This window comes from Manihot esculenta, chromosome 5 (genome assembly GCF_001659605.2).
Source record: "Manihot esculenta cultivar AM560-2 chromosome 5, M.esculenta_v8, whole genome shotgun sequence".
In the NCBI taxonomy this organism is placed as follows: Eukaryota; Viridiplantae; Streptophyta; class Magnoliopsida; order Malpighiales; family Euphorbiaceae; genus Manihot; species Manihot esculenta.
The window spans coordinates 4,446,918-4,474,050 of record NC_035165.2 but is presented as its reverse complement, the minus strand read 5'-3'; the positions used below and the strand labels follow the sequence as shown (position 1 = coordinate 4,474,050).

Genomic DNA, 27,133 nt, shown 5'->3' with positions numbered 1-27,133 from the left:
TGTAGCTTAAACAAGAAGGAGCTACCACAATTTTCTGTGACAATAGTTCAGCAATAAAATTGTCTAAAAATCCAGTACTTCATGGAAGGAGCAAGCATATTGATGTGAAGTATTATTTTTTGAGAGATTTGTGTAATGAAGGAAAAATTGAATTGAAGTACTGTCCAAGTGAGGAGCAGCTTGCTGACATATTTACAAAGTCTCTCAAGCTACATTCTTTCCTGAATTTGAGAAGTCTGATGGGTGTTTGCAGCAGAGAAGATGCAAAACTTTAAACTGAAACTTGTTGAGTTTTTGAGTTTTCAGTTTAAGGAAGGGATTGTTAGATAAGTTAATTATTTTACTGCAATTATTTAGTTCCAGTATTTTGTTTCTTAGTCAAAGTTATAGTCCTATTTTATAGGAATTTGGTTGATAGTGTTCTGTAGAACATGGTCACGTTGCAGCAGTTTTTTCTTTCTGTTAAGATTATATCTTTGCTCTTTGTAAGCCTATATAAGGGCTGCCATCCTGCTTAATAATAGATCTGCACATTGAGCATCTCTTCTCTCTTTTATTTTTCTAATTCTTGGCAAATTATCAGTGGTATCAGAGCCCGGTTAAAAGAGAGTAAAAAAGAGCAGTAGCTGTATTTGTTTCATGGCTACAGAAACAAATTTTGTGCAAGCAGCAATTCCACGCTTTAATGGTCACTATGATCATTGGAGCATGTTGATGGAGAATTTCCTGCGATCAAAAGAATACTGGACAATCGTCGAAAACGGAATCGAAGCACCAGCAGCAGGTGAAACTTTGACGGATGCCCAGAAAACAGAGATTGAAGCGAAAAAGCTGAAAGATTTAAAGGCGAAAAATTATCTCTTTCAAGCTATTGAACGTTCCATATTGGAAACTATTCTTTGTAAAGAAACTTCCAAGGATATATGGGATTCGATGAAGAAGAAGTATCAAGGCACAGCTAGAGTGAAACGTGCCCAGCTTCAAGCTTTGAGGAGAGACTTTGAAACGTTGCAGATGAATGATGGTGAATCTGTGACTAGCTATTGCTCTAGAACCATGGAGATATGTAACAAGATGCGATTTCACGGTGAGAAAATGGATTATGTAACCATTGTAGAGAAGATTTTACGCTCTTTAACACCGAAGTACGACTATGTTGTGTGCTCTATTGAAGAGTCAAAAGATATAGATACAATGTCCCTCGACGAATTGCAAAGCTCTTTGTTGGTGCATGAGCAAAAGATTAGCCGAAGTTCAAACATTGAACAGCAAGCTTTGAAAGCTTCTACCTCTATTCCTTCCTCAAATTCAAGAGGTAGGGGTAGAGGGAGAGGAAGAGGAAGAGGGAGAGGAGGTCGAGGCAATGGAAGGAATTCTAAAGGTGATGAGCAAAACAAAGGTAATGATCAACATTATGACAAATCCAAAATTGAGTGTTACAGGTGTCATAATTATGGTCACTATCGTTCCGAATGTCGTACCAAGCTGCCCAAGGATACTGAAAAGGGGGAGAAATCAAATTATGCAGAAAATGATGAAGGAGAAACTCTTTTGATGGCTGTTCAAACAAATGATACACCCGACTCCGATATTTGGTATGTTGATACCGGTTGCAGTAATCACATGTGTGGAAGTAAGTCTTCTTTTGCTTTTCTAAATGAAAATTTTCAATCTACAGTAAGTTTTGGTGATTTATCTTCTGTAGATGTGAAGGGGAAGGGTGACATTAAAATTAGAACCAAGAATGGTTTTGTAGAAAAAATTGCTAATGTGCTTTATGTTCCTAGTTTGAAAAGCAATTTGTTAAGTGCTGGACAGTTGCAAGAAAAGGGTTATATAATTACTATTCAAAATGGAACTTGTGAGATATATGATCCTTCTAGAGGAGCCATTGCTATTATTCCAATGAACTCAAAAAGATTGTTCCCTTTGAAAGTTGAAAGTGTTCAATCTTGTTTTATTGCTGAAGTGAAAGATACTTGCTGGTTGTGGCACTTTCGTTATGGCCATTTGAGTTTCAATGGATTAAGAACTCTTCATCAGAAAAATATGGTAAATGGACTTCCTCGAATCGATGCTCCATCAAAAATTTGTGAAGAATGTGTTGTTGGTAAACAACCTCGTTCTCAATTCCCTTAAGGAAAGTCATGGAGAGCAAAAGATGTTTTGGAGCTGATTCATTCCGACATTTGCGGACCAATAAAACCATTTTCGAATGGAGGTAAAAGATATCTAATTACTTTCATTGATGATTATAGTCGGAAAACATGAGTTTATTTTTTACAGGCAAAGTCTGAAACTTTTGGAATTTTTAAAAGTTTCAAGGCACGTGTGGAGAAAGAAAGTGGAAAAGCAATTAAATCTCTTCGCACGGATCGTGGTGGTGAGTACTGCTCAAAAGAATTTGAGAATTTTTGTGCAGGTCAAGGGATCCGTAAAGAGCTTACCACTGCTTATACACCGCAGCAAAACGGTGTTTCCGAAAGAAAGAACAGAACCATCCTTAACATGGTGAGATGCTTGCTTGCTAGGGGAGGAATTCCAAAGACTTTTTGGCCTGAAGCTGTACTTTGGAGTGTTCATTTACTAAACAGAAGTCCCACTTTTGCTGTCCAAAATATGACGCCGGAAGAAGCATGGAGCGGCAGAAAACCGGATGTGGATTATTTTAAAATTTTTGGTTGCATAGCATATGCACATATCCCAAATGAAAAAAGAAAAAAACTTGATGACAAAAGTGAGAAGTGCATTTTTTTGGGTGTGAGTGAGACATCCAAAGCTTTTAAATTGTTCAATCCATTGACAAATCAGATTGTGACTAGCAGAGATGTGGTTTTTGATGAGGAAAACATTTGGGATTGGAATGGGCAGCAGCCAACTCCAATTATTCTTGATGATGAAGTTGAAAAAGAGGAGAAACCAACTAAAATTTCAGAAAATAATGTTCCCAGAGATGAAGAAAGTTCAGTAACTTCTGAAATTCAGTCACCAACAAGTGAGGCAGCAGTAGCAGTTTCTGCTCAATCTTCTCTCCGTACACGAAAAAGGCCTACTTGGATGAAAGATTATGAGGTAATGGGAGTGAATTACAATGAAGAATCTATCACTCACTTTGCCTTGTATGCAGATTGTGATCCTACAACATTTGAAAGTGCTGTCAAAGAATCAAAATGGAAGGAGGCAATGGATGCAGAAATTGAAGCCATTGAAAGAAATGATACTTGGCAACTTTGTGACCTTCCGAAAGGGAATAAAACCATTGGTGTAAAGTGGGTTTTCAAGACAAAATTGAAGGAAAATGATGAAGTTGACAAGTATAAAGCGCGGTTGGTGGCGAAGGGATACAAGCAAGAGTATGGGGTTGATTACACTGAAATTTTTGCTCCAGTTGCACGACATGATACAATTCGTTTGGTGGTAGCAATGGCAGCACAAAATTCTTGGCCTATTTTTCAATTGGACGTTAAATCAGCTTTTTTGCACGGTAAATTGGAAGAACAGGTATTTATTGATCAACCCCCTGGTTATATTAAAATTGGACATGAGCATAAGGTCTATAAATTGAAAAAAGCTCTATATGGATTAAAACAAGCCCCAAGGGCTTGGTATAGTCGCATCGAAACGTATTTTATGAAAAATAGTTTCCAAAAATGTCCATATGAGCATTCTCTTTTTGTTAAAATTGGGAATGAGGGCCAAATGCTTATTGTTTGCTTGTATGTAGACGATCTTATATTTACCGGAAATGACAGTGGGATGTTTGAAAAATTCAAAAAATCTATGATGGCTGAATTTGAGATGTCAGACCTTGGAAAGATGCATTACTTTCTAGGCTTAGAGGTAGTACAATCAAAGATGGGATTTTTTGTTTGTCAAAAGAAATATGTGAGAGAAATTTTGGATAAATTTCAGATGAAGGATTGTAATCCTGCATCCACACCAACTGAATTTGGTTTAAAGCTTCACAAAGATCTTGAAGGGAAAAAGGTGGATAGCACTCTTTATAGGCAAATTGTTGGCAGCCTCATGTACTTAACCGGAACAAGGCCGGATATAATGTATGCTGTAAGCCTTATTAGCAGATTTATGGAGAGTCCAACTGAAATGCACTTGTTTGCCGCTAAGAAAATTCTTCGTTACTTGCAAGGGACGAAGGATTTCGGTTTGTTTTTTAAAGCTAATGAAAAGTCAGAATTAATTGGCTTTACAGATAGTGATTATGCAGGAGACCAAGACAGCAGAAGGAGCACTTCAGGATATATTTTTATGCTTGGAACAGGACCTGTTTCATGGTCTTCTAAGAAGCAGCCAATTGTCACTTTGTCCAGTACAGAAGCGGAATTTGTCGCTGCTACGTCTTGTGCTTGTCAAGCTATTTGGCTAAGGAGAATTCTTGAAGAATTGCAGCTTAAACAAGAAGGAGCTACCACAATTTTCTGTGACAATAGTTCAGCAATAAAATTGTCCAAAAATCCAGTACTTCATGGAAGGAGCAAGCATATTGATGTGAAGTATTATTTTTTGAGAGATTTGTGTAATGAAGGAAAAATTGAATTGAAGTACTGTCCAAGTGAGGAGCAGCTTGCTGACATATTTACAAAGTCTCTCAAGCTACATTCTTTCCTGAATTTGAGAAGTCTGATGGGTGTTTGCAGCAGAGAAGATGCAAAACTTTAAACTGAAACTTGTTGAGTTTTTGAGTTTTCAGTTTAAGGAAGGGATTGTTAGATAAGTTAATTATTTTACTGCAATTATTTAGTTCCAGTATTTTGTTTCTTAGTCAAAGTTATAGTCCTATTTTATAGGAATTTGGTTGATAGTGTTCTGTAGAACATGGTCACGTTGCAGCAGTTTTTTCTTTCTGTTAAGATTATATCTTTGCTCTTTGTAAGCCTATATAAGGGCTGCCATCCTGCTTAATAATAGATCTGCACATTGAGCATCTCTTCTCTCTTTTATTTTTCTAATTCTTGGCAAATTATCACAATAGGCTATAAATACATCACGTTTAAGCCCCTCTTATCATCCAGTCCCAGAATTAGAAGCTTCAAAAATCAGTTAAGCAGTTCACACACAATCAAAAAATGAAGGGATCAGTCATCTTGGGGTTGGTTATGGTAGCTCTGGTAGCGGCAATGCCAGGAGAGGCCGTTGATTGCAGGCTAGTGGACACATCCTTGGCGTTTTGCATTCCGTTCCTGGCAAGAGGGGGTGGTTTTCCCTCGCCTACATGCTGTTTAGGGGTCAGGAATTTGCAGGTGCTTACTTTAACCACAGAAGACAGAAGAGCTGCATGCGAGTGTATTAAGACAGTCGGTGCTCTCATCCCATTTATAAATGAAGATGCTGCCTCCTCCCTCCCTCAGAAGTGTGGGGTTGAGTTGAATATTCCCATCTCCAAAACTGCGGATTGTCAAAGGTAATTAACTTTTTCTTATTCCTTACATTTTTAATTTAATTTAATGAGTTGTTTTCTAAAATAATATTACTTTCAATTTTCTTGATTCAGCATCAACTAAGATCAGGGCCATCGATTTGTGTTGGGAACAGAGATATTTCGGATCAATGGGAGTTGCCATATTATTTTATATTACTTATATTGAAATAAAAGTTTGTTCTATTTTCCAAAAAATAAAAAAGAGTTTGTTCTATGGGAATTTGCTCAACATCTACTGTTATTACTGTGATAAACAGTAATGGAAAACTTGAATGGCTAATTAATGTCAACTAGTGATGGAAGACTACTTTTGTTAGCCATTTGTAGTCGAAAGCAGACGCGCAGTTAGTGTTAGTGAAGTATGAAGGGCTATAGGGCGGACACACGTTAATGTGGGGGTGGCCATGGCTGCTCCAATTTCTAATAATTTAAAAAATTTTAATTTTGTATTTTTATTAAAAAAAATAATTTTAAGATAAAAATTGATCCATTCAATTTATTTAAAAATTGTGGTTGATAGACTATAATAATAACTCTTTAAATTTAATCTAATGTATAAATTTAAAAGTTTGAATATGAGGTTCTATTATACATAAAATTGGTTCAATTTTCAAATTTAAAAATTTAAAAATTTAACTTATATTATATATAAAGTATAAAAAAATTAAAAAATATATATTTAAAAATAAATGTAAGAAATCTCATTACTGATAACAATAAAAATTTAACTGACACAATTCATCAACTTCTTTATTCTTTTAAAATTTATTTAAATTAATTTTTATTAATTAGTTATTTATTCTATTCTTGTGATAAATTCTTAATTTATTAATATATATTTTTAATCTATTCAATTCATAAAATTTTTTTTTTAAACAATTAACCAAGACTTATTTCAATTATAATAAACTTCATCATAATTTTTTTAATTGTTTATTATGGTATGTAGAAAAAGATTAATTATTTTTTAATTGTTTATTAATATACTGTATAACTATTTTTAATAATAAAAATTAATTATTATTAAATTTTTTTATTATTTAGCCTATAAATTATAATTTAATATTTAATATTTTGTTTCTTAATAAACCTCATATCTACAGATTTAGATTAATTAAGATCATTGAAATTCTAAAAAAAAAAAAAATTCCATTTTGATAAAAGACAAAGCTCTTTGTATTTTTCCAATTTCTAGAAGATAAAACATATAATAGTTTTGGTCTGGATGGATTTCCATATTAAAATCATGGTGTTGGTCTAGAGAATGATACTAATTCATTAACAACAAAATCAAGCACCAGTTTTGTTGTTAATGAATTACTATCTGCTATACTAACTGTAATAACCACTTATTCACCTTCATTACTTTAATGCATAAAAAGATTAAAGGATATTTGATCCATAAAATATTAATCAATAATTATATAAGTTTCTCTTTTTTTTTAAAAAAAAAAGTCTTTAAACTATTAAAAAATAAGTTAAATAATTGAAAAATCTCAATATTTATAATATTTTATATTTTAATTTAAACGTTTAAATTTTAAATAAATTAATTTATATTATTTTAATAAATTTTTAAAAATTAAAATATAAAAATTTCAACATAATCAATATAATATTTTATTATATTTTAAATATAAATTAATTTTATATTTATAAGTTTCTCATTTCTCTTTTCCGACCATTTCGCCTTAAAAATAAATCAAATAAGTTTATAAGGAAGATATTCTGATGTGTAGAAATACCTTTGCTCTTACATAATTTTAGAAGCTGAAAACGTTCTTGTGCTTACAGTTGAAGGATAATTAAAAATTTCGGTCCATTAATTGTGAAAATCTAATTCATTTTATTATTTTTTTTAATATTTATACTATTATACCTATTAATTATTATTATTATATTGATTGTGACAAGATATACCTATTTTATAACGGTTAGAATAATATATTATTATTTATATTAATTAAATTAGAATAATATATTACTATTTATATTGATTGAATTTATAATTGTCTAATTTAATTTGAAACAACGTAGTAAATTAAATTGAATAAAATCTTATATAATTTAATTTAAATGAATCGAATATCTCCCATTATATTAGTTTAAATTTAATCTTTTAATTTTTAATATGGTAATTTTAAAAATTCAATCCTTTTAATTTATTATTATATTAAATTCTAGATATTTAAGAAATTAACGAATATATTTTAGCTAATTTAAAAATTATAATTTTAATTAATTTAAAAATTAGAAATTAAGTATATGAAATGTTTTTAATATTTATAATTGATTTATCAATAATAATTTTAAATTAATTTTTTTTATCGGTGATCAATCATAAAATTGAAACTGAAATTAATTTTTTGACTAAAATTATGTAATATTGATTTTCTCTTATAAATTTAATTGCTTTGCTTTTCTAAATTAATTTAATTTATTTTTATTAAATTAATTTTTATTTTCTATTGCAATCAAAATTCTATTTTTATTTTCTACTTTTTATTTTTTATTTTCTATCTTACAATAGAAGTAATTTTCTACTCTTTCTACTCACCACTATAACAATTTATTTCAAAAAACAGGGATTTATTTTTTGTCCCTTCAACACTGTATGTAAATGACTCTCACATACAATTCTTTATGAAGATTTTAAATTCTTCATCTTTTGCATGATATATAATTCTTCTTCCCACCAAAATTTTATGTTTTCCCTTGCTTTGGGATATCAGTCCATAGAATGAACACAGTAACAGGAATTTATTGATTTTACAAGATGATCCTAGTTAATAATGATTAAATTTCATAAGAAGAATAAACAAGGAAAGAAAAAGTGGGAGAAGATGACTTTTTGAACATTCTGTTCTGGAGGTCTTATGCATAATGCCTATTTGCTAAATTAAAATGGGATCCTGCAGGCAAATATACCCCTTGAAGAAGTTTTGACCATCTTAAATGTACCAGAGAGGGTTTAAGTGCTGATGCAGGAAAATATACAGATGTACGTACGCTGATTGTATACAGCTAACTAAAAAAGATGGCTGAGTTGCTTTTTGGATTTGGCACGGCATTGAGGTTTTTTTCCTTCTTTTTTTTGGAAAAGGAATATTTATAGTTAGGTATTGATTACACGCTTGGGCATTAAGATAAGTACGGCATTTGTCACCAAAGCTGGCAAGATCCTCAGGAACTGATGGGCCAATGAAAAATGATCAAGAAGCTCATCCTCTTTGCTAATTCACATTCCAAAGTAAAGAAGAAGCCAAAGTAATATAACTGATACCATTTGGTTATGCATCAGCTCATGACCCACTTACTTTTAAACTTGTAATCTCTAATAGGCTATAAATACATCACGTATAAGCCCCTCTTGTCATCCAATCCCAGAATTAGAAGCTTCAAAAATCAGTTAAGCAGTTCCCACACTATCAAAAAATGAAGGGATCAGTCATCTTGGGGTTGGTTATGGTAGCTCTGCTGGCGGCAATGCCAGGAGAGGCCGTTGATTGCAGGCTAGTGGACACATCCTTGGCATTTTGCATTCCGTTCCTGGCAAGAGGGGGTGGTTTTCCCTCGCCTACATGCTGTTTAGGGGTCAGGAATTTGCAGGTGCTTACTTTAACCACAGAAGACAGAAGAGCTGCATGCGAGTGTATTAAGACAGTCGGTGCTCTCATCCCATTTATAAATGAAGATTCTGCCTCCTCCCTCCCTCAGAAGTGTGGGGTTGAGTTGAATATTCCCATCTCCAAAACTGCGGATTGTCAAAGGTAATTAACTCTTTCTTATTCCTTATTTTTTATATAATTTTAATGAGTTGTTTTCTAAAATAATACTACTTTTCAATTTTTTTGATTCAGCATCAACTAAGATGAAGGCCATCGATCTATGGTGGAACAGAGATAAAGATTCGGAGCAATGGGAGTTCCCATATTATTTTATATCTAAATAAAAATTTGTTTCCAGAAAATAAAAAGAGTTTGTTCTATCTGAATTTGCTCTACCCTACTGAGATTATTGTGATAAACAGTAATGGAAAACTTGATTGTCTAACTCTCTCTGTTCAGATATTTTATATTTTTCCTTTTATACATGCATGCAAAGATAACACATACACAGAAGGAGAAACATTATCTAGAGCAATTACAATTCTTAATTTCTAGCAAAATTATAATTGTATATCTCGATTCTTTAATTATAGTTCATACTGCAGTTTATAAATAAATTTAATACGGCAGTGTTTCAGTAGTTAAAACCATTTACGTAATTCAGTTTCAATCACTGCTCAGAACAAACTGCAGTTCATTATCTTTTCCATCAAATCATGCGTACAGTTACAGCAGTAACAGTGTCACTAAAACTTGAAATCAATAGTCAACTTAAAACCTGCAAATATGGAGGTCTATCAACAAAATATAATTTCTCACACACCTATAGTTCCCCTAATAATATCCGAAATATTTGAAATCATTCACCATGTATAAAAGATAAAGAAACTAAACGTAGTTCTTGTACATATGCTTGAGAAAACTTACCGTAAAAGTATTTTTCGCTTGAATTTCTTCCAGTAAATGAGAATGCAATTGAGGGAATTCAGCTGGAATTATGACAAACACCTTGCGTGCCTACTTTTACAAAATATAAGTGGAGATTTCCGCAGACAACTGGAGATGGAAGACTACTTTTGTTAGCCATTTGTAGTAGAAACCAGGCGCTTAGGCTTAGAAGTATGAAGGGAAATAAAGCACCGGACCAATAGTCATTTGCTCAAGTCACATTGTTTAGATGGAAAATATCCAAAATAAAAATCCCATTAATTAAAGGCCTCATCCAAAAAAAAAATTGTAAAATGAAAATAAAGCATAAAAAATCATTAAAAATTAATTGAAAAACATAAAATATATAATTTGCTTCCAATTGGAGCATAGGTATTTTCAATCTCTTATTAAAATGATGGTGTTGATGGAGAGAATAATACAAAGTCATTAACAACAAAATCAAGTACCCAATTTTGTTGTTAATGGATTACTGTATGCCATGTTAACTGTTATGTCAAACAAGCACTATATATAAAGATTAAAGGGTATTTTTTGATCCATAAAATATTAATTACTAATTATATAAGTTTTTTTTTTAAAAAAAATAGAGCTTTTAACCATTGAAAATAAACTAATAAGTTTATTAATTTTTTTAAATAAATAAATATGCCCTTGATGACATATATCCTTTAGATTTAAGACGCGATAAATAAGTTTTTTAATTTTTAAATATAGATAAAAAAATTTGAGTATAATTTCTTTTCTATTAAAGTTCAATTTAAATTATAGGTAAAAAATTTCTAGTTGTAAAGATAGATAAAAAGATTTTAGTTTATAATTTTTTTTACTCTGTCTTTTATAATTTTTATTTACTTTATTTTTTTATATAATTTTTTATTAACTTTCTAATATATTTGGTAAAAATATTAAATTTTATTAAAAATTAAAAAATATTTTGAAATTTTTTTTAAAAATAAGATAAAATTAAATCAGTGAATTTATATGTTACTACATTATAAAAAAAAAGTAAATAATAATTTTAAAAATTTATTTGATATATTTTAAATTTTTTATTTTATTTTTTTAATTGCAGTTGCATGTATTTTAAGGATATATTTGATTAATATTTTGAGGACTAAAAATAGAATTTTGCCATTAATAAAATAAAAAAGCTTCCCCATCAGTAAGGAAATCACATTGATAGTACCAAGCAGCTATACGACTCCAAAAATTACAAAACCACATAGGCCTAAAGATGCTATTTTCAAAAAGTACAGTACGGAAGTAGACGACTAGAAGAGACGTCGAATTCAACGAAGCAAAAATTATAACCCGTTTCTATGATATGCGGCAAAGACAATTGGCAGTTAAAATTTTTCGAATGCGTCTTTTTGTTATGGTCAGTTTTGGCCCAGAAGTAGATGATGCTGGCCGGCGGACATTCACATGCAATTCTCATCGTCTCCTTGCAAAATGGAGCTTTCCCCTTCATCGATCATGTCCCTCCATTTCTACGCCCATCTCTCTCTCTTGCTTGTTGCCTTAAATTTCTCTTTTTCATTTCTTTATTATTTTTTCCTTCTTGTGTGCCACTTTGGCCAGTTCAATTCGATGTTGATAGGGTAATTTCTTGTTGGTTTATTTTTTATATATATGTATTCTTTTATGCTACGATTACTCCCATTACTGCTTTGAACCTCCAGAATCTTGGCTAATTGCTAAGATCATCTTTATGCTGAAGAATTTTGAGCTAGTGTTCCATTATATAGGTCGGTGTTGATTAATTCAAAGCTGTTGTTAATGTCATTCAACGCGATTGCATTTGCTTGGTTTAATTGCTATTTAATTACATGAAACTCGAAATTTTTCCTGGGTTGCTATTTTTTTCCTTCACTGGCTATTCAATTTTCTTTCTAGTGGCAAAATTTATTTTACCATTGGATACAGCAGAAGGTAAAATTCCTATGCAAGTTAATAGATAGAAATTTAGGGGAAAAAACAAGTAATTGTTTCTTAGTACAGAGGAGGATATGGCCTGACGTGAAGTCATTAACAGTGCAGAATCTCTTTCAAGCACCACAGTTGACAGTTGAAGAGAAAGAGAGTCTACGCTAAGGGACACCTACAATGACTGATAAGTCGGTTGGACTCGATGCTATTATCAACGAAGCTATTGATTTGGTATGCTTATCTTCTGAAAAATCCTCTTTTAAGCTTTTTTTTTTTATTCGTTAATGTTACTAGAATAACCTAATTTAAAGACTCGCATACACTTTGTTATAAAGATTTTTAAATTCTTCATATTTTGCATGATATTTTATGTTTTTCCCTTGCTTCGGAATATCAGTCCTTAGAATGAACATAGTAACAGGAATTTATTGATGATACTAGTAATAATGATTAAATTTCATAAGAATAATAAACAAGGAAAGAAGAAGTGGGGAGAAGGTGACTTTTTGAACATTCTGTTCTGGAGAATGCCTATTTGCTAAATTTAAAATGGGATCCTGCAGGAAAATATACCCCTTGAAGAAGTTTTTGACCATCTTAAATGTACCAGAAAGGGTTTAAGTGCTGATGCAGTTCAGGAGCGGTTGGATTTGTTTGGATACAACAAACTTGAAGAGAAAAAGGTCAGCATTGAGAGGTTCATTGTGAATCATTTTTATTTCGACTTTGCTTTTTATATTTTTTCTATTTGATTGATTAATGTACTCTTTCTTCAATAGGAAAATAAAGTATTGAAGTTTTTGGGCTTTATGTGGAATCCTTTATCATGGGTCATGGAAGCTGCAGCTGTCATGGCCATCGCTCTTGCACATGGAGGGGTAAGTCTACTTCTCAATTCTTTTTCCTTCTCATTTATAGGATACAAGTGTCCTGATTCCAACTTTATGCGGTCTGCGTCTTCGTTCAAGACAAGTTGTTTTGATAAAATATCTGAATTAAGAGCCAATTAGCCCTTGTATCATGGGTTTAAATGGCGTTTGTTGACCGCGGCTAATAAAAATAGTCCTATAATTACTGTAACGTAATGATAACGGTACGGAGTTATGTAAATTATTTTTAAAAAATTTATAAAGTCCATAAATGAAATGATATTGATTAAACATAATATATATAAATATATAATAAATATAAACACATAATATAGTTTAAAATAAAAAAAATTAATATAAATTTTATAAATAGAGTAAATTAATAACTCAAAATATAATTTTAACTTAAAATTAACACTTTAATTTATAAAAATTTTAAAAAAATAATTAAAAATTAAAATAGATAAAATTTAACTAATTTTTTAAAAGAAATAAGTTTAAAAATTGAGTAATTTTATGATGGATCTAAATTTATATAAGAAATATGATGGGCAGATTGAAATAAAAAAAAAAAAAAAACTGAAAAAATATAATTTTTGAAACCTGAGAAATGAGAAAAAGATGAATTTTAATTATTGATAACAGCGTCCGTCGATAATAGCCGTTAATGTAATGGTACGCCTGCAAATCACGGAGTCCGTTATAAGTTGTATGTAACGATAATGGCCCCAAAATCAGTTACATAACCTAACGGCCTTTATTTAAAACCATGCCTTTGGGTGAGTGTTTGATGAAATGCTGCTGAAAACAACGTATTGCGCAGGGCAAGAGTCCAGACTATCATGATTTTGTTGGCATCGTGATCTTACTTATAATCAATTCTACCATCAGTTTCATAGAGGAAAACAATGCTGGAAATGCAGCGGCTGCCCTTATGGCTCGATTGGCGCCAAAAGCCAAGGTTTTTCAGAGTTACTTCTATCTGTTTTATGAATTTTCCATAATGCCCAAGGCATCAACTCTCAGATCTTCTGAGTTCTGACTTTCTAGCTACTTTTACCAGGTCCTACGAGACAGAAAGTGGAGTGAGGAAGATGCTTCGGTGTTGGTGCCTGGTGACATTATTAGTATCAAACTTGGTGATATCATTCCTGCCGATGCACGTCTTTTGGAAGGAGATCCTTTAAAGATTGATCAGGTGAATATTCACTCACAATTTTGATTTCACGGTAAAAATTGAGTTGTAATTCCTTTGTTCATGACATGGTGTTGATATTGCTTCGGCATAGTAGAAGACGAAAATTGAGGAGATTTTTTATTACAGTCACCTTTCTGTAGTGGAACATAAAATTTTACCTACCGTTTACAAACATCACAATTCTGGATTTGACAATCTGGTTGTCACTTGCAGTCTGCTCTTACTGGAGAATCACTTCCAGTAACCAAGAATCCAGGTGATGGAGTTTATTCAGGTTCAACATGTAAGCAAGGTGAAATTGAAGCAGTGGTCATTGCAACTGGTGTCCACACATTTTTTGGGAAGGCAGCTCATCTTGTTGAAAACACGACACATGTTGGGCATTTCCAGAAGGTTTATTCAAGTGCTCTTTTGCTTTCTCCACATAGATGAAGAAAGAGATGGGAATCTTAATCTCATGCGTGACTTCTGAAACACCCATGATAACTGAAATTTAATGACTAAACTTGGTCTTATGATATAACTTCACAGTTAGTTCTTACACTTGTTTGATGGCTCCAGGTTTTGACAGCAATAGGAAACTTTTGCATTTGCTCAATTGCGCTTGGGATGCTTATTGAAATCATTGTGATATATGGAATTCATAAAAGAGGATACCGTGTTGGTATCGATAATCTACTTGTCCTATTGATTGGTGGGATCCCAATTGCGATGCCTACTGTTCTCTCTGTTACGATGGCCATCGGTTCACATCGCTTGTCTCAGCAGGTCTGAGGAGCACCACTTGATTAGCTTCAAAAAGCATTCTTCAGATGCACAATTTTAAATAGTCAGCTGAAATAAGTGCACACTGTAGAAAAAATTATTCAAATGAGAGGCATCTGTCTTCTGCAGGGTGCAATTACAAAGAGAATGACTGCAATTGAGGAAATGGCTGGAATGGATGTGCTTTGCAGTGATAAAACAGGCACATTGACGCTTAACAAGCTTACAGTGGACAGAACTATGATTGAGGTTCTATTTGATTTCCTTATTTTAGTCTGTCTAGCATAGCATCAGAACACAATAAATATAATCTCACAGGAAAATAACTGGCACCTTTGGAGCTACATTCACAAAGTTCCTTGCATAGGAGCACAAATCATTATTAATTTTTTATAATAGAAACTAAAAGATGTTGCATATTGGAAATGAATGGAAAAGTTGGCAGCATGGAAATCCACAAAATTGGTTGATCCACTTATTCCCTAAGGGAAGAAGAGGAGTTTCAGGTTTTTGCCAAACTTTTGGCAAAAATAAACCCCAAATGAGGGTTTGGGAAAGAAAGGGGAAAGTGGCCGCCTCACCTATGAGATGCCACATTTTACCCTGGTTTGAGACATAAAATTTCCCAAACCCTTACTGGGCAAAAACTTCATTTGGGTTTATTTTTGCCAATCCCTTGGTTCGGCAAAAATCCCTAAAAACTATATACGTATATCTACACATATATGTATATATCATTGGTTTTGCAGTTTACAAAAATCAGAAGCATTATTTATGTGGCTTTTAGGTTTTTGCCAAAGGAGTTGACAAAGATATGGTTGTGCTCATGGCTGCAAGAGCCTCAAGGATGGAGAATCAGGATGCTATTGATGCTGCAATTGTTTCAATGTTGGCAGACCCTAAGGAGGTATCTGATTCAGTGCTTTTGATGATAGGAAAATGGTTATGTTGATGTTATGAAAATGCTTCTAGAATGTCGTAAAACGTTAATTTTCAAAATGTTATTTTGTTATTTTTCACAAGGCTACAATTTCCAGAGAATTTTGGAAATTGTTACATCATGCTAAAAATGGTTGAACAGATTCTTTTCAGCTTGCCTATGTACTTTGGGTACCAACTATGAGCAGTTTCTGCAAAATTATTATATCTGCAGTTATTTATTGGCTCATTGTCCTTTTTCATATGATTTGTGTAACCTTAACTGTCTACTCGTAATGCTTTCTAAAGGCTCGAGCTGGAATTACAGAAGTTCACTTCCTCCCATTTAATCCGACTGACAAAAGGACTGCGCTTACATATGTAGATGCTGCTGGAAAAATGCATAGAGTCAGCAAAGGTGCACCTGAGCAGGTATACATCAAGCATTAGCATTAGAAAGCAAACAGTTAACAGTTAACGGTAAAGGGTGACATCTGAGCTCTTTTTATGTATTCCATTTAGATTCTCAATCTGGCACATAACAAATCAGAAATAGATAAGAAGGTACACGCAATAATTGACAAATTTGCAGAAAGAGGACTTAGATCTCTTGGTGTTGCACGCCAGGTGATGAACAAACACTTCTTTATTTAATATATTATAAATGCATGTTTTTCTTTATCAATTTTCTGAGATATACAATTCCATCTTCTCTAGGAGGTCCCCGCTGGCTCAAAAGAAAGCGCAGGTGGCCCCTGGGAATTTGTTGGGCTGCTTCCTTTATTTGATCCTCCTCGCCATGATAGTGCTGAAACAATTAGAAGAGCTCTGGATCTTGGTGTTAGTGTTAAAATGATCACAGGTATGAGATTATGATCCTCACATTTTAATTGTTTTAGCTTCTAATGTGTTTGCAAGTGATTTATTTGTGTACTAAAAGGTCACAATATCTATCAATTTATGGGAGAATTGACAAGTGAATCTTTTGTGTGTTATTAAAGGCGTGAAAAGGTACTGGTGAGGCACCCTCTATTAATTATTAATTACTATTTTGATTATTTAAAATTATATTTTGAATCTTTGCACAGCTCTAGATTACACAGGCCTTCACAAAGGCTATGTAATATCTCGTGCTGTGTTTGCAGGCTCTTATTTGTTAACTCGTGTAATCCATCACATAGAACATGTAATGTCTTTTGTGGATCTCAACCAATATAAATATTCATCCAAGCAAACTTGTACAAGGTGGTCCATTTATTTTCTCCTTGCAGCACTCTGTTAAGAGTTGACGTTGGATGGGAACCATCATAAATTTTATTTACATAATAAATAAACTGGAAGTATGATATTTTTATGTTAACAGTGCATATATATGTGTATACATACACACACTATGGCGCCTCACTTCAAAAAGGCTCTACCTCGCCTCTCACCTAAAGCCATAAGGTATCATGTCATTTTAGTGTTGCCTCCCGCCCTACACACGCGCGCTATGGTGCCTCACTTCAAAAAGGCTCTTGCCTCGCCTCTTGCCTAAAGCCAATGTATCATGTCATCTTAGTGTTGCCTCCTGCCTTAATAACGCTGATCTTGTTAGCATCAGCATCTTAAACAATCTTGTTTATGTTGTGTAATCTAATAGGTCAAAACTAATGCAAATTGGGAAAGTCATCAACATTGACAGTAATTAGTAATAATTCATGACAAAAATTGTTCTGTGATTTGGTGATGCTCATTATGCCTCATATTGCACATCTTTGTGAGAGATGATGAAATTCTCTTTTTAGATATCCCTGTATGCATATGGGTGAACAGATCACTTGAAATTACAGTGAAATATACCTTTTGATGTGGGCTACTTCTATTATGCAATCCAAGTCCTGATGAATCAACCTCCTAATGTATTAGAAGTTTTTTTTTTAAGGAAAAAAAAAGCTTTTGTATTGTAATATAGTCTAAATAAGATATATGCAGGTGACCAACTCGCAATTGCCAAGGAAACTGGAAGGAGGCTTGGAATGGGCACAAATATGTACCCATCTTCATCTCTGCTTGGTGAAGGCAAGAATGAGGCAGCTGCATCACTTCCTATTGATGAGCTCATTGAGAAAGCTGATGGTTTTGCTGGTGTTTTTCCTGGTAAATCTACGAGTTACATTGTGCCTAGTGAAAACTCTTCCAATGTCAGCTATCTAAGTTGATTGCCTTCTCTCATCTGCAGAACATAAATATGAGATTGTAAGGATACTACAAACTCGAAAACACATATGTGGAATGACAGGTGATGGAGTAAATGATGCACCAGCCTTAAAAAAAGCTGACATAGGAATTGCTGTAGCAGATTCCACTGATGCTGCCAGAAGTGCCTCTGACATAGTTCTGACAGAACCTGGGTTAAGTGTAATCATTAGTGCTGTCTTAACAAGTCGTGCAATATTCCAGAGAATGAAAAATTACACGGTAATCATTAAATTAGCTACAATATCCAATATATGATCAAGTTATCAGCAAAAACTTTGACTATGTGAATAGAAATCTAAGAGTTTTTTTTTTTCCCTCCAGATATATGCAGTGTCTATCACTATACGTATTGTGGTAAGGTTCTCTCACATACTGAAATTTTATGAATGAGAAGTTATGAAATGCACCTTACCATGCTTAATACTAATTAATTTTCTGTTTGTTTTCTTTTAACAGCTTGGTTTTATGTTGCTGACTGTCTTCTGGAAATTTGACTTTCCTCCTTTCATGGTTCTCGTCATTGCCATTCTTAATGATGGTTAGCTTTTCTAGTTTCTGTAATCATCGTTATTTCTTTATAATTTTTTTTTCCTTGTGTTTTTATGCATACTATTCCTTCTTCTTACTCAACAAGTTAGCCTTCCATTTGGCTTCCAGGTACTATCATGACCATATCCAAAGACAGAGTCAAGCCTTCTCCCATTCCTGACAGTTGGAAGCTCAGTGAAATATTTTCAACTGGCATTGTCCTTGGCGGTTACCTGGCTCTAATGACGGTCATATTCTTCTGGGCAGCTTATGAGTCTAACTTCTTTCCGGTAATTTCTTCTTTTGTTTTGTAACGGTCATCTAATTTTTGCCTGGCATTTGCATAAATCTTTTGAAGACGAATATGAAGTGTAAACAGCATATTGGTTCCATAAATAATTATTGGAGATGGGAGGATAGTCAGAACACAGAAGCCGCCCTCCATGCATGTGCGTCACTCCTGATGCTTCTTTTGTTGGGATAAATAATCTCCTCAACTCTTGCATTAACTTAGTCATGAACAATAGATTATTTCTTCTTATTTTGATATCTAATTTTATCCTTTAATTTTCAGAAACATTTTGGTGTCCGCAACTTCAACCAGGACCACTTTAACATGGACGATGAAGCAATTGCCAACAAGCTTAAAGAACAATTAGCATCAGCTGTATATCTTCAAGTCAGTACCATCAGTCAGGCCTTGATATTTGTGACACGCTCCAGGGGTTGGTCATTCACAGAACGTCCAGGTCTTCTACTTGTTGCTGCCTTCATAATCGCTCAACTGGTAATGAGTCCTAGAAGTCCTATCATTTACATTCTAAATTATACATCTACTGCAATTTAATGAAACCAATTAACTTATTCTTCTTCGACGCCTCTCAATAAAAGCCACTGAAACTATTGACATAAAGACGCTATATATGCAACAGGTTTGGTGTGACGCCTACAATTTTCCTCATGGGAAGCTTTATGTTGATTTCAGGTTGCAACGGTGATATCGGCTCAAGCAAACTGGAAATTTGCTGGAATCAGAAGTATTGGTTGGGGGTGGACAGGTGTGATTTGGCTGTACAATATTCTGACTTACTTCCTTCTTGATCCTATCAAATTTGCTGTGCGCTATGCACTCAGTGGAAAAGCTTGGGGTCTGGTGGTAGAGCAAAGGGTGAGTAAAAAAATACTGATCTGCAAAATTCTAACCATCCTTCCAAGTTGAAGTCCTCAACTCTAATTAACTAAACTTTTACATTTACCAGACTGCCTTCACCAGCAAAAAGGATTTTGGTAAGGAAGCTCGCGAAGCTGCATGGGCGGCTGAGCAGCGAACACTACACGGCCTCCAGTCCGCTGAGACAAAAATATTTCCCGATAGGACCCCATTTAGGGACATCAGTATCATGGCTGAAGAAGCTAAAAGGCGTGCAGAGATTGCAAGGTCAGTCTTAACCAAATTATATTTTTCCTGTGAAACCTGACCTTTTCTTTCTTGATCCTGACTTGTGAGTCCTTATGATGGAGCTGCAGGTTGAGGGAACTTCACACACTCAAAGGAAAGGTTGAATCATTTGCCAAGTTAAGGGGCTTGGACATCGATGCCATTAACCAGCACTACACCGTGTGAACATTTTTTTTTTCTTATTTTCCCTCTCTTCCTTTTAATTAACCCTGTGTTCGTTCTACGTTAATTTCCAAAATCATATGGCGGATTATGTATAAGCTTCACAACACCGATTTATTGTATAACAATAACAATTCTCTTCAACTTCAAGTAGTGAAGTTTTATTTAATGATATTACAGTTGCAATATGCCTAATGCGTGTGTTTGGATTTTGTCCATCAACAAAGATAAATTTTTTACCTCATACATCATTGAACCGTGCTGCAAATCCACGTTCTCATGATTTCGGAACGCCATGGAACCGACATCAACGATCTCGCAAAATTCTCTACCATCTCTGCCTCTCTTTCTCTTGTAGCTTCTATGCCTGAACCACACGCTATTACCCGCCATGATCGCCTTATGTTTGATATTCGACCATACAGATAGATACGTTCCTTTGCAAATCCATGATCAAGCCTATGTGGGTACCCTTTATAAGGATCTTACAAGGGCAGGTTGCTTTCTTTCAATTAGTTTTAAGTCTTTCACGTTGCATCTTAAAAATGCTTCCGGTGCTTCATCAGCACAGCCATTACTGCATATGGAGCTCAGTTGGCATGGAAGAAATTACAAATGAAATTTGCTCCATGGGGTTACATATGAAAGAAGCTTCATGGAGAGTTCTTTGAGCAATTGCCTGAGCTGCTCTATTACAGATTCCATGAGTAAAAACAAAAGGCTATTACTGGAAGCTTTTCTTTAATGAATTTCCATCTGACGGTCGACATTTAGGAGGTAACTTTATTTTTCGTAGATTTTTCCATGGAATAGGTACTCTTTTTACTGAGAATTTGACCCAAAGGAAGGAAAATTATTTTATATGTGCTGACGGTTGTAGACTAATAATTTACTATAGTGAAATTCATATACAAACAGTTGTATAATAAAATTTCTCATAAAACCAATTTGATTCTTGAATCCAAAAACTTTCAGCAAAGTATCGACTATATAGTAACCCGATTTAACTAGATACACTCTTTATTTAGAAAAATTATATGCTACAATTTCATGTAAACAATCCTAATCAGAAGATAAACTAATCAAACTTTAGTATTTTGATGATAAGTAATCCTACTAAAATAGAACTGAACCTAAAAAAAAACCACTAAAAAACTTTATTTTTTATAATTGAATATAATTATGTGTTAACGTTTGTATTAACTTGCCATTATAATTATTGTACACGAAATCAATATGGTCCCATCTCTACCGTTGAGATTTGACATATTTATTTTGAGTTTTTATTATGGTTTTCCCAAAGTTAATTTTATTTGGAAAAAAGCAAAAAAAAAAAAAATTAGATTAAAAAAATTATCGAAATAGAAAACATTAACATTAGTCTCCGCAAGAAAATAAAACGTACCTCATCGACATCTGGAAAAGTCACCTAATTGTCAATCTACCCTGGTGGCTGTCTCTCTCTCTCTCTCTCTCTCTCTCTCTCTCTCTCTCTCCAAGCTTCTCGTGTTCACGCTCACAGGCGTCAATCCACTGAGCTGAGATTTCTGATATCTTCCGAATCCCAGGAATCTCAACTGCAAATCCTAATTTCAGTCTTCTAGAAGCCTTCAAGCAGAAATGGTTCCTCTTCCAACCTCCTTTAAGACGATTTTCTTATTACTCTGCTTCACTTACAATCTCATCCATATCACACACTCTGTTCCCTTCATAGTGTTGCACGGTAATTCTTTTCTGCCTTCTATTTCTCTTTTGTTTCCGAGCTTATGCAATTATATTTCGTCATTCTCTTCAAGATTTTCTTGTGTCTCTCCGCTACTTGGGGAAGGAATTCACTTGCACTTTGGTTTCCTGCAACTTTGATTAGTTTGTCTGCCATTTCCTAAGGTGGGATTTTGGAGGTCTCCTCCTTTTGGGTAAATCTACACTTGCCCGAATATTGACTCATGTGATTAACTTGGTGCCCTGGAAATATTTAGCATTTTTTACCTAAATTCTTCTCTTTTTGAACTGTTGGCCCCTTAATTTAGTTAAACTTTATTAAAACTTGTCAAATATATGGTCTTATATGGTTAACGCAAAACTTTAATTTGATTTAACTGTTGCTGTTTAAGCGATTCTGAACAGAACTCTTAAAGTTGGTAAGGAACGTTCCACGTTCTAACTTCTTTTAATCATAGTCTCCATTTCTCAAAATCTCTAATCACAACTGTCTCCAACCTCATTTTTAGTTTGTCTACAACCGAATAGGACGACGGTAGTATGTGCATCAAATTTATCAATTATAGTACTGCACTGACATTTTGTATTCATTTTGTGTCAGGTATTGGTGATAAATGCAGCAATCGGGGGATCACTCGCTTCACTGAACTATTAAGCAACTGGTCCGGTGCTCCAGGATATTGCCTGTATGCTATAACTTGTGCATCGCTATGTTAATCAAAAGTGACCATCGTTAAATTAATTTATCTTATTGGTGACCTACCTAAGTCTCATACACATAAGTTAGCAATCAACTATACTTTCAATCTGTTCGTAGGCGCTGGGGACACAGTTCATGGGACTCTAGCGAGGTGGGGTGATGCAGGAGCTAAGTTTGCTTCTGTATAGCAATAAATTGCACAAATCTATTGCTTGTACTTAGTCTCTGCTTGAAATTGTGGTTTCACCCACTTTTCCTTTTTCCTCTTCTTCTGGATAGGAGGAAGAACTGTTTTTTTACCTAACTGTCGGAAACATTGAATTGATACTGCTATCGGAAGTGGATCAAACCTGAATTTTAAAGTGCAAAAAGTGCACTCAAACCACATTGCCAAATACACATGTTAGTTTTGTAGTGTAGCTGGATGCCTTTGCTTCCCCTCCACCCTTCACCCACCCACCCACAACCCCCCCCCCCCCCCAAAAAAAAAAAAAAGTTTTGAAGGGCCATTTAAGATGCAAATTTTTTTGCTTGTCCAAATCCTGAATGTAGTAATTTGCTTGTCATTTCCTTTATGCAGAGAAATTGGAGATGGATCATGGGATTCATGGACTACACCCCTTATTGAACAGGTGACATTTGAATTACTGTTTGAGCTCATGTCATTGACAGGGCCGAATCTCACAATTTGACAGTATTTTGTTAAAATTGTGATTGCAGACAGCAATTGCTTGTGAAAAGGTGGGGAAGCTATTTGGAAGCCTGTTTTGATGTTGCTGTGTTGTTTTGCCACTTCAAGTTTAATTTGCCATCAAACAAGGTTTCTCTTTTATTTTACAGGTGAAGAGCATGAGTGAACTCGCCAATGGTTACAACATAGTTGGACTTTCTCAGGTGATTAGGAAGGAAGTAAACAATTTCGTTGCTTCATATTGCATACTTATTTGATTGTTCGCCATTTGGATGAATATTTTCTTTCCAGGTGGAGCATTTTGGAGCATGGCCCTGCCTTCTCTTTTCTCTACTTTCTTATATTTTCCCTCTTTAACTTTTGCAATTTGTTTTTGAAATTGATTTGTTTATTAATTCACCTATTTCTAAATTGAATGCATCTTAATAGGTTTTGCATTCTGATGAGATATGCTTGATCCCTCATGCATAAGTTTTTACAAGTGTACATAATTGAAGGGAGTTGTATTTACCATGGGATTAACTGCACAATATATGACACCATCCTTCATCTTGATTCTCCTTTATTGTTTGGATTTTCATGGTCATTTCAATTGTCTAGTTTCCATTGTTCAGCTCTTGGATCTGTCTTATGGTTAGCATAAAAAATCAACATTTTTCATCATCATTCTACTTTACAGGGGAACATGGTTGGTCGAGGAATGATTGAATTTTGTGAAGGAGGACCTGCTGTAAGTACTAATTTGTAGAAGGAAAAAAAAACTTGTATTTATGTTGCATCTTCTATTTCAACTCATGTCTGGATATCTGGTGTCTGGCTCCACAATTTAGATGATGCTCCACACCAGATTTAAATCATCCCATGTCATGTCATCATTTGGGATGGCCCCTCTAAACCTGTCATCATTGTTACTTCCATTTACAAGTCCTTTGCTGTGTTTGCATGTGTATGTATGTCTGTAACAGGTTAAGAATTTTATTTCACTGGGAGGCCCTCATGCTGGTACTGCTTCAGTTCCATTCTGTGGAGTAAGTGCTGGTTCCATAATCCTACTCAGTTAATTGTTCCATTTAATTTATTTTGGTTTAAATAAAGGCCACTAGTTAAACAGGGCTCCAATAATGTTTGAACTTCTGTTGTTAAACTTCTAGTCCTGTCTAGTTTGAAGTGTCCTGTTTTTGCAGTCAGGCCTTGTATGCATTCTTGTGGATGTTTTAATCCGGATAGAGATCTACAGCAGCTATGTCCAGGTATAATTATAAATTATTTTATGAATGTTTAATGCATTGAAATGGGAAGCGAAAGGCATAATCTGTATCATGTCAGTAACAATTGCCTTGAAAAAACCACATGCTCTGGTACTACTTGTGATTTGATTTTGTTTTTACCATGGACAGATGACTTCATTGTTTCCTACTTCCTTTGACCCTTAATTATTCTGCCACCTCTCAGTCCTCTCCATATAGTATAAGTTGAATCACTTATCTATGATGAAATTGCAGGAACATTTGGCTCCCAGTGGTTATGTCAAAATCCCAACTGTGAGTCATCACTTTAACTGTTCTGTTCTACCGCTGGTTCTCTTCTTATTTGTTTAACCTTCAATCTTCATTAACTTCAATCCCACCATCACTTGTGAAAAAGCAAAATATTTGGAAAAAAATGAAAAGAAAAAGGATTACTATCTTGGATTACAATTGGTTACTTCCTGCAATTCTTTTTCTATTATTATTTCATTCATTTCTGGATCAAGATGTCAATTCTTTTGCATTTCCCTTAACATGTTTCAATTATTTTCCCTCGAACTTATTTTCTTAAACCATAAAAGTAAGAACTATTTACTTCGCAGGACATTGCTGACTATCTTAAAGGGTGCAAGTTTCTTCCCAAGCTTAATAATGAAATCATAAAAAATTCTACTTACAAGGAACGTTTCACTCGCTTAGAAAATTTGGTTTTAATCATGGTCAGTTAAATTATAAGTTTCTCTAACATTCTTTTATTCTAATTCAAATAATATGGTTAATAATCGTTCTGATGAGCTCGTCGATCCTATCAGTTTGAGCATGATACAGTTTTGATACCAAAGGAAACCGCCTGGTTTGGGTATTATCCAGATGGAGCGTTTACTCCTGTTCTGCCTGCGCAAGAGGTAATTCTCGTATTTTGTTTTGATACCTGAATAGAAAGAGGGTCAGGTGCTAGGCTGCTGAAATTGAACTTTGTGCTAAAGGTGCATTAGATCAATAGCCAGGTGAAGCTTCTTTATATACTTCAAACTGTCAGAAAAGTATCATTTAGTTCTTCCTTTTCCATGGCACAAGGAATTAACAAAAATCATTTGGATTTTCTTGGAATCTGCATGCAAATAAATCTTTCAACTAAGATTAGATTATTAAAAATTAAAAATAATAATAATAAAAAAAGAGGGAGGGGTTTACTATCTAATTGCCAGAACAAAAACGGTTTGCATGTGCACACACAGAGAGAGAAACGTATGATCTCGTCTTTCTTTAAAGCTAGAGAAGTATCTTATCTATTACTGAAATCAGCGTGAAAACATTTAAACTGATTAGGTCCTTTGGGTACACACAGGACTTGTTTGATAATTAGCACACTTCAATCAGATGTGTTTACCCCAAGACCCTGAAGAAGTAATTCTCCGTTTTCTTCCAATTACTCCAGTTACTTTAGATGTAAGATTTCCTGTGACACTGTTAAATTCTCTCCAGGATTTTCATGAAAATTATTAATCCTGGAAGTAACTTTCGCCTGGTGCTTCCTGGACTTCACCCATTTCACCAGAAGATACCCTGAAATTACAAATTTAATATTGTTCAAGTCCTCAATTTAGTTACTATCATCAGCTTGATATCTGTTAAACATTATCATTTTGATGGCATTAAGATTCTAATGTTGTTGAAGTCTTTTAGATCAAATTTGAGCAACTATTTGTCTTGCTGTTATTTTAAATTACACTTTAAGGTCTATTATCTAGCATGAGAAATTGGCTTGCAGCCATGATGTACAAGTTCAAGGCCTAACATCAAATCTTCATATAAATGCTCGAAGGATAAAAGTTCATCGTTTGCAGAATCCTATTTTTTTGCACGACAAATAAGTCGTATCTGTTGAGCTCTTGGAATGCATTTGTATTTTGTAATTGATCATTTGATCTATAGACAGAAACAGGCATTAGAAAGAACATATCCAGGCAAATACTAAAGAATTTTCATATTGTTATTCTTGTGTCTTACTCACACTTCGATGCAGCATTTGTAGCTTGTTTACTATTTCCCTTTAATTTCATTAAAAAGGAATCTTATAATTCTTTTTTACCATCATGTATTTGTTGCAGACTAAGCTCTACACTGAAGATTGGATTGGATTGAAAACACTGGATGAAGAGGGAAAAGTTAAATTCATTAATGTCTCAGGAAATCACCTTGAAATCTCTCAAAAGGATATGAAGAAGTATATAGTGCCATATCTGGAGAACCAAGCATCACACCAGCAGATAAAAACAGAACATTCAGCTTGTAGATGGGTTTCATCAATCAGGAACTTCTTTGTTGAGCTACTTGGACTCAACGAGGATCAAGCTTTGCTGCACATTCTGTAAGCACCGGCAGTTGCACAACGACTATCATTATCATTACTACAACTTAGGTGGGGGGAATCCGTGTTCTTATCGTATTGGCTACCTATATTGGGTTGCTACCCACAATATTCAAAAGATGGAATCCGTGTTCTGTTTGGTATTCTTATTCATTATTAAGAAGACTTTTTAAATATATTAATTACAAATTTTATTTTAATATTTTTAAATGAACTGTTAAAATTTTGTATCATAATAAAAATGTAGTTAAATTATTTTTGCTACTTTTAAGAATTTTTAAGTTCACAATTTCAGGTATTATATACTCATCACATTATATATTTCTAAAATCAGCCT

At 33.8% G+C, this 27,133-nt stretch overlaps 3 protein-coding genes across 8 annotated transcripts; all 3 read left to right on the top strand.

Moving 5' to 3' along the window:
• The first annotated feature begins 8,705 nt into the window (after positions 1 to 8,705).
• Positions 8,706 to 9,564, top strand: LOC122723621 (non-specific lipid-transfer protein A-like). The gene is made up of 2 exons (XM_043956362.1): positions 8,706 to 9,207; positions 9,298 to 9,564. The coding sequence occupies exons 1-2, from the start codon at positions 8,873 to 8,875 to the stop codon at positions 9,305 to 9,307; spliced, it is 345 nt and encodes a 114-aa protein (XP_043812297.1). The 5' UTR covers positions 8,706 to 8,872; the 3' UTR covers positions 9,308 to 9,564.
• Positions 9,565 to 11,635: 2,071 nt separating this feature from the next.
• On the top strand, positions 11,636 to 20,253 carry LOC110615141 (plasma membrane ATPase 1). Of its 2 annotated transcripts, XM_043956615.1 has the most exons (22): positions 11,636 to 11,744; positions 12,032 to 12,156; positions 12,489 to 12,608; positions 12,705 to 12,803; positions 13,618 to 13,755; positions 13,858 to 13,992; positions 14,206 to 14,385; positions 14,554 to 14,760; positions 14,887 to 15,006; positions 15,545 to 15,664; positions 15,985 to 16,107; positions 16,198 to 16,302; positions 16,393 to 16,537; positions 17,650 to 17,814; positions 17,897 to 18,135; positions 18,238 to 18,270; positions 18,373 to 18,454; positions 18,574 to 18,734; positions 19,019 to 19,231; positions 19,430 to 19,612; positions 19,704 to 19,882; positions 19,972 to 20,253. In XM_043956615.1, the coding sequence occupies exons 2-22, from the start codon at positions 12,103 to 12,105 to the stop codon at positions 20,066 to 20,068; spliced, it is 2,898 nt and encodes a 965-aa protein (XP_043812550.1). In that variant the 5' UTR covers positions 11,636 to 11,744; positions 12,032 to 12,102; the 3' UTR covers positions 20,069 to 20,253. The 2 variants fall into 2 exon arrangements, with proteins under 2 accessions (XP_043812550.1, XP_043812551.1); XM_043956616.1 differs by lacking the exons at positions 19,704 to 19,882; positions 19,972 to 20,253 and having other exon boundaries at positions 19,377 to 19,592.
• Positions 20,254 to 21,472: 1,219 nt separating this feature from the next.
• On the top strand, positions 21,473 to 27,006 carry LOC110615142 (palmitoyl-protein thioesterase 1). Of its 5 annotated transcripts, none has more exons than XR_006350689.1 (13): positions 21,473 to 21,788; positions 22,389 to 22,473; positions 23,068 to 23,119; positions 23,208 to 23,228; positions 23,328 to 23,381; positions 23,858 to 23,908; positions 24,144 to 24,206; positions 24,363 to 24,428; positions 24,681 to 24,719; positions 25,028 to 25,144; positions 25,238 to 25,330; positions 25,774 to 25,874; positions 26,537 to 26,675. XR_006350689.1 is itself a non-coding variant. In XM_043956619.1 (13 exons), exons 1-12 carry the CDS (start codon positions 21,686 to 21,688, stop codon positions 25,789 to 25,791), a joined length of 762 nt encoding a protein of 253 aa, XP_043812554.1. In that variant the 5' UTR covers positions 21,473 to 21,685; the 3' UTR covers positions 25,792 to 25,832; positions 26,537 to 26,674. The 5 variants fall into 5 exon arrangements, 3 of the variants coding, with proteins under 3 accessions (XP_043812554.1, XP_043812553.1, XP_043812552.1); XM_043956619.1 differs by having other exon boundaries at positions 25,774 to 25,832; positions 26,537 to 26,674; XR_006350688.1 differs by lacking the exon at positions 25,774 to 25,874 and having other exon boundaries at positions 25,238 to 25,432; positions 26,537 to 26,671.
• Positions 27,007 to 27,133: the final 127 nt, after the last annotated feature.

Bases quoted from the DNA above. Each gene is read 5' to 3' on its own strand.
- LOC110615141 (XM_043956615.1), top strand. From the start codon at position 12,103: ATGACTGATAAGTCGGTTGGACTCGATGCTATTATCAACGAAGCTATT. The intron at 12,804-13,617 runs GTAAGTCTACTT...CGTATTGCGCAG, and splicing joins TCGCTCTTGCACATGGAGGG to GGCAAGAGTCCAGACTATCA. The intron at 14,761-14,886 runs GTCTGAGGAGCA...TGTCTTCTGCAG, and splicing joins CACATCGCTTGTCTCAGCAG to GGTGCAATTACAAAGAGAAT.
- LOC122723621 (XM_043956362.1), top strand. From the start codon at position 8,873: ATGAAGGGATCAGTCATCTTGGGGTTGGTTATGGTAGCTCTGCTGGCG.
- LOC110615142 (XM_043956617.1), top strand. From the start codon at position 21,686: ATGGTTCCTCTTCCAACCTCCTTTAAGACGATTTTCTTATTACTCTGC. The intron at 22,474-23,067 runs GTATGCTATAAC...TCCTTTATGCAG, and splicing joins GGTGCTCCAGGATATTGCCT to AGAAATTGGAGATGGATCAT. The intron at 24,207-24,362 runs GTAAGTGCTGGT...CTGTTTTTGCAG, and splicing joins CTTCAGTTCCATTCTGTGGA to TCAGGCCTTGTATGCATTCT.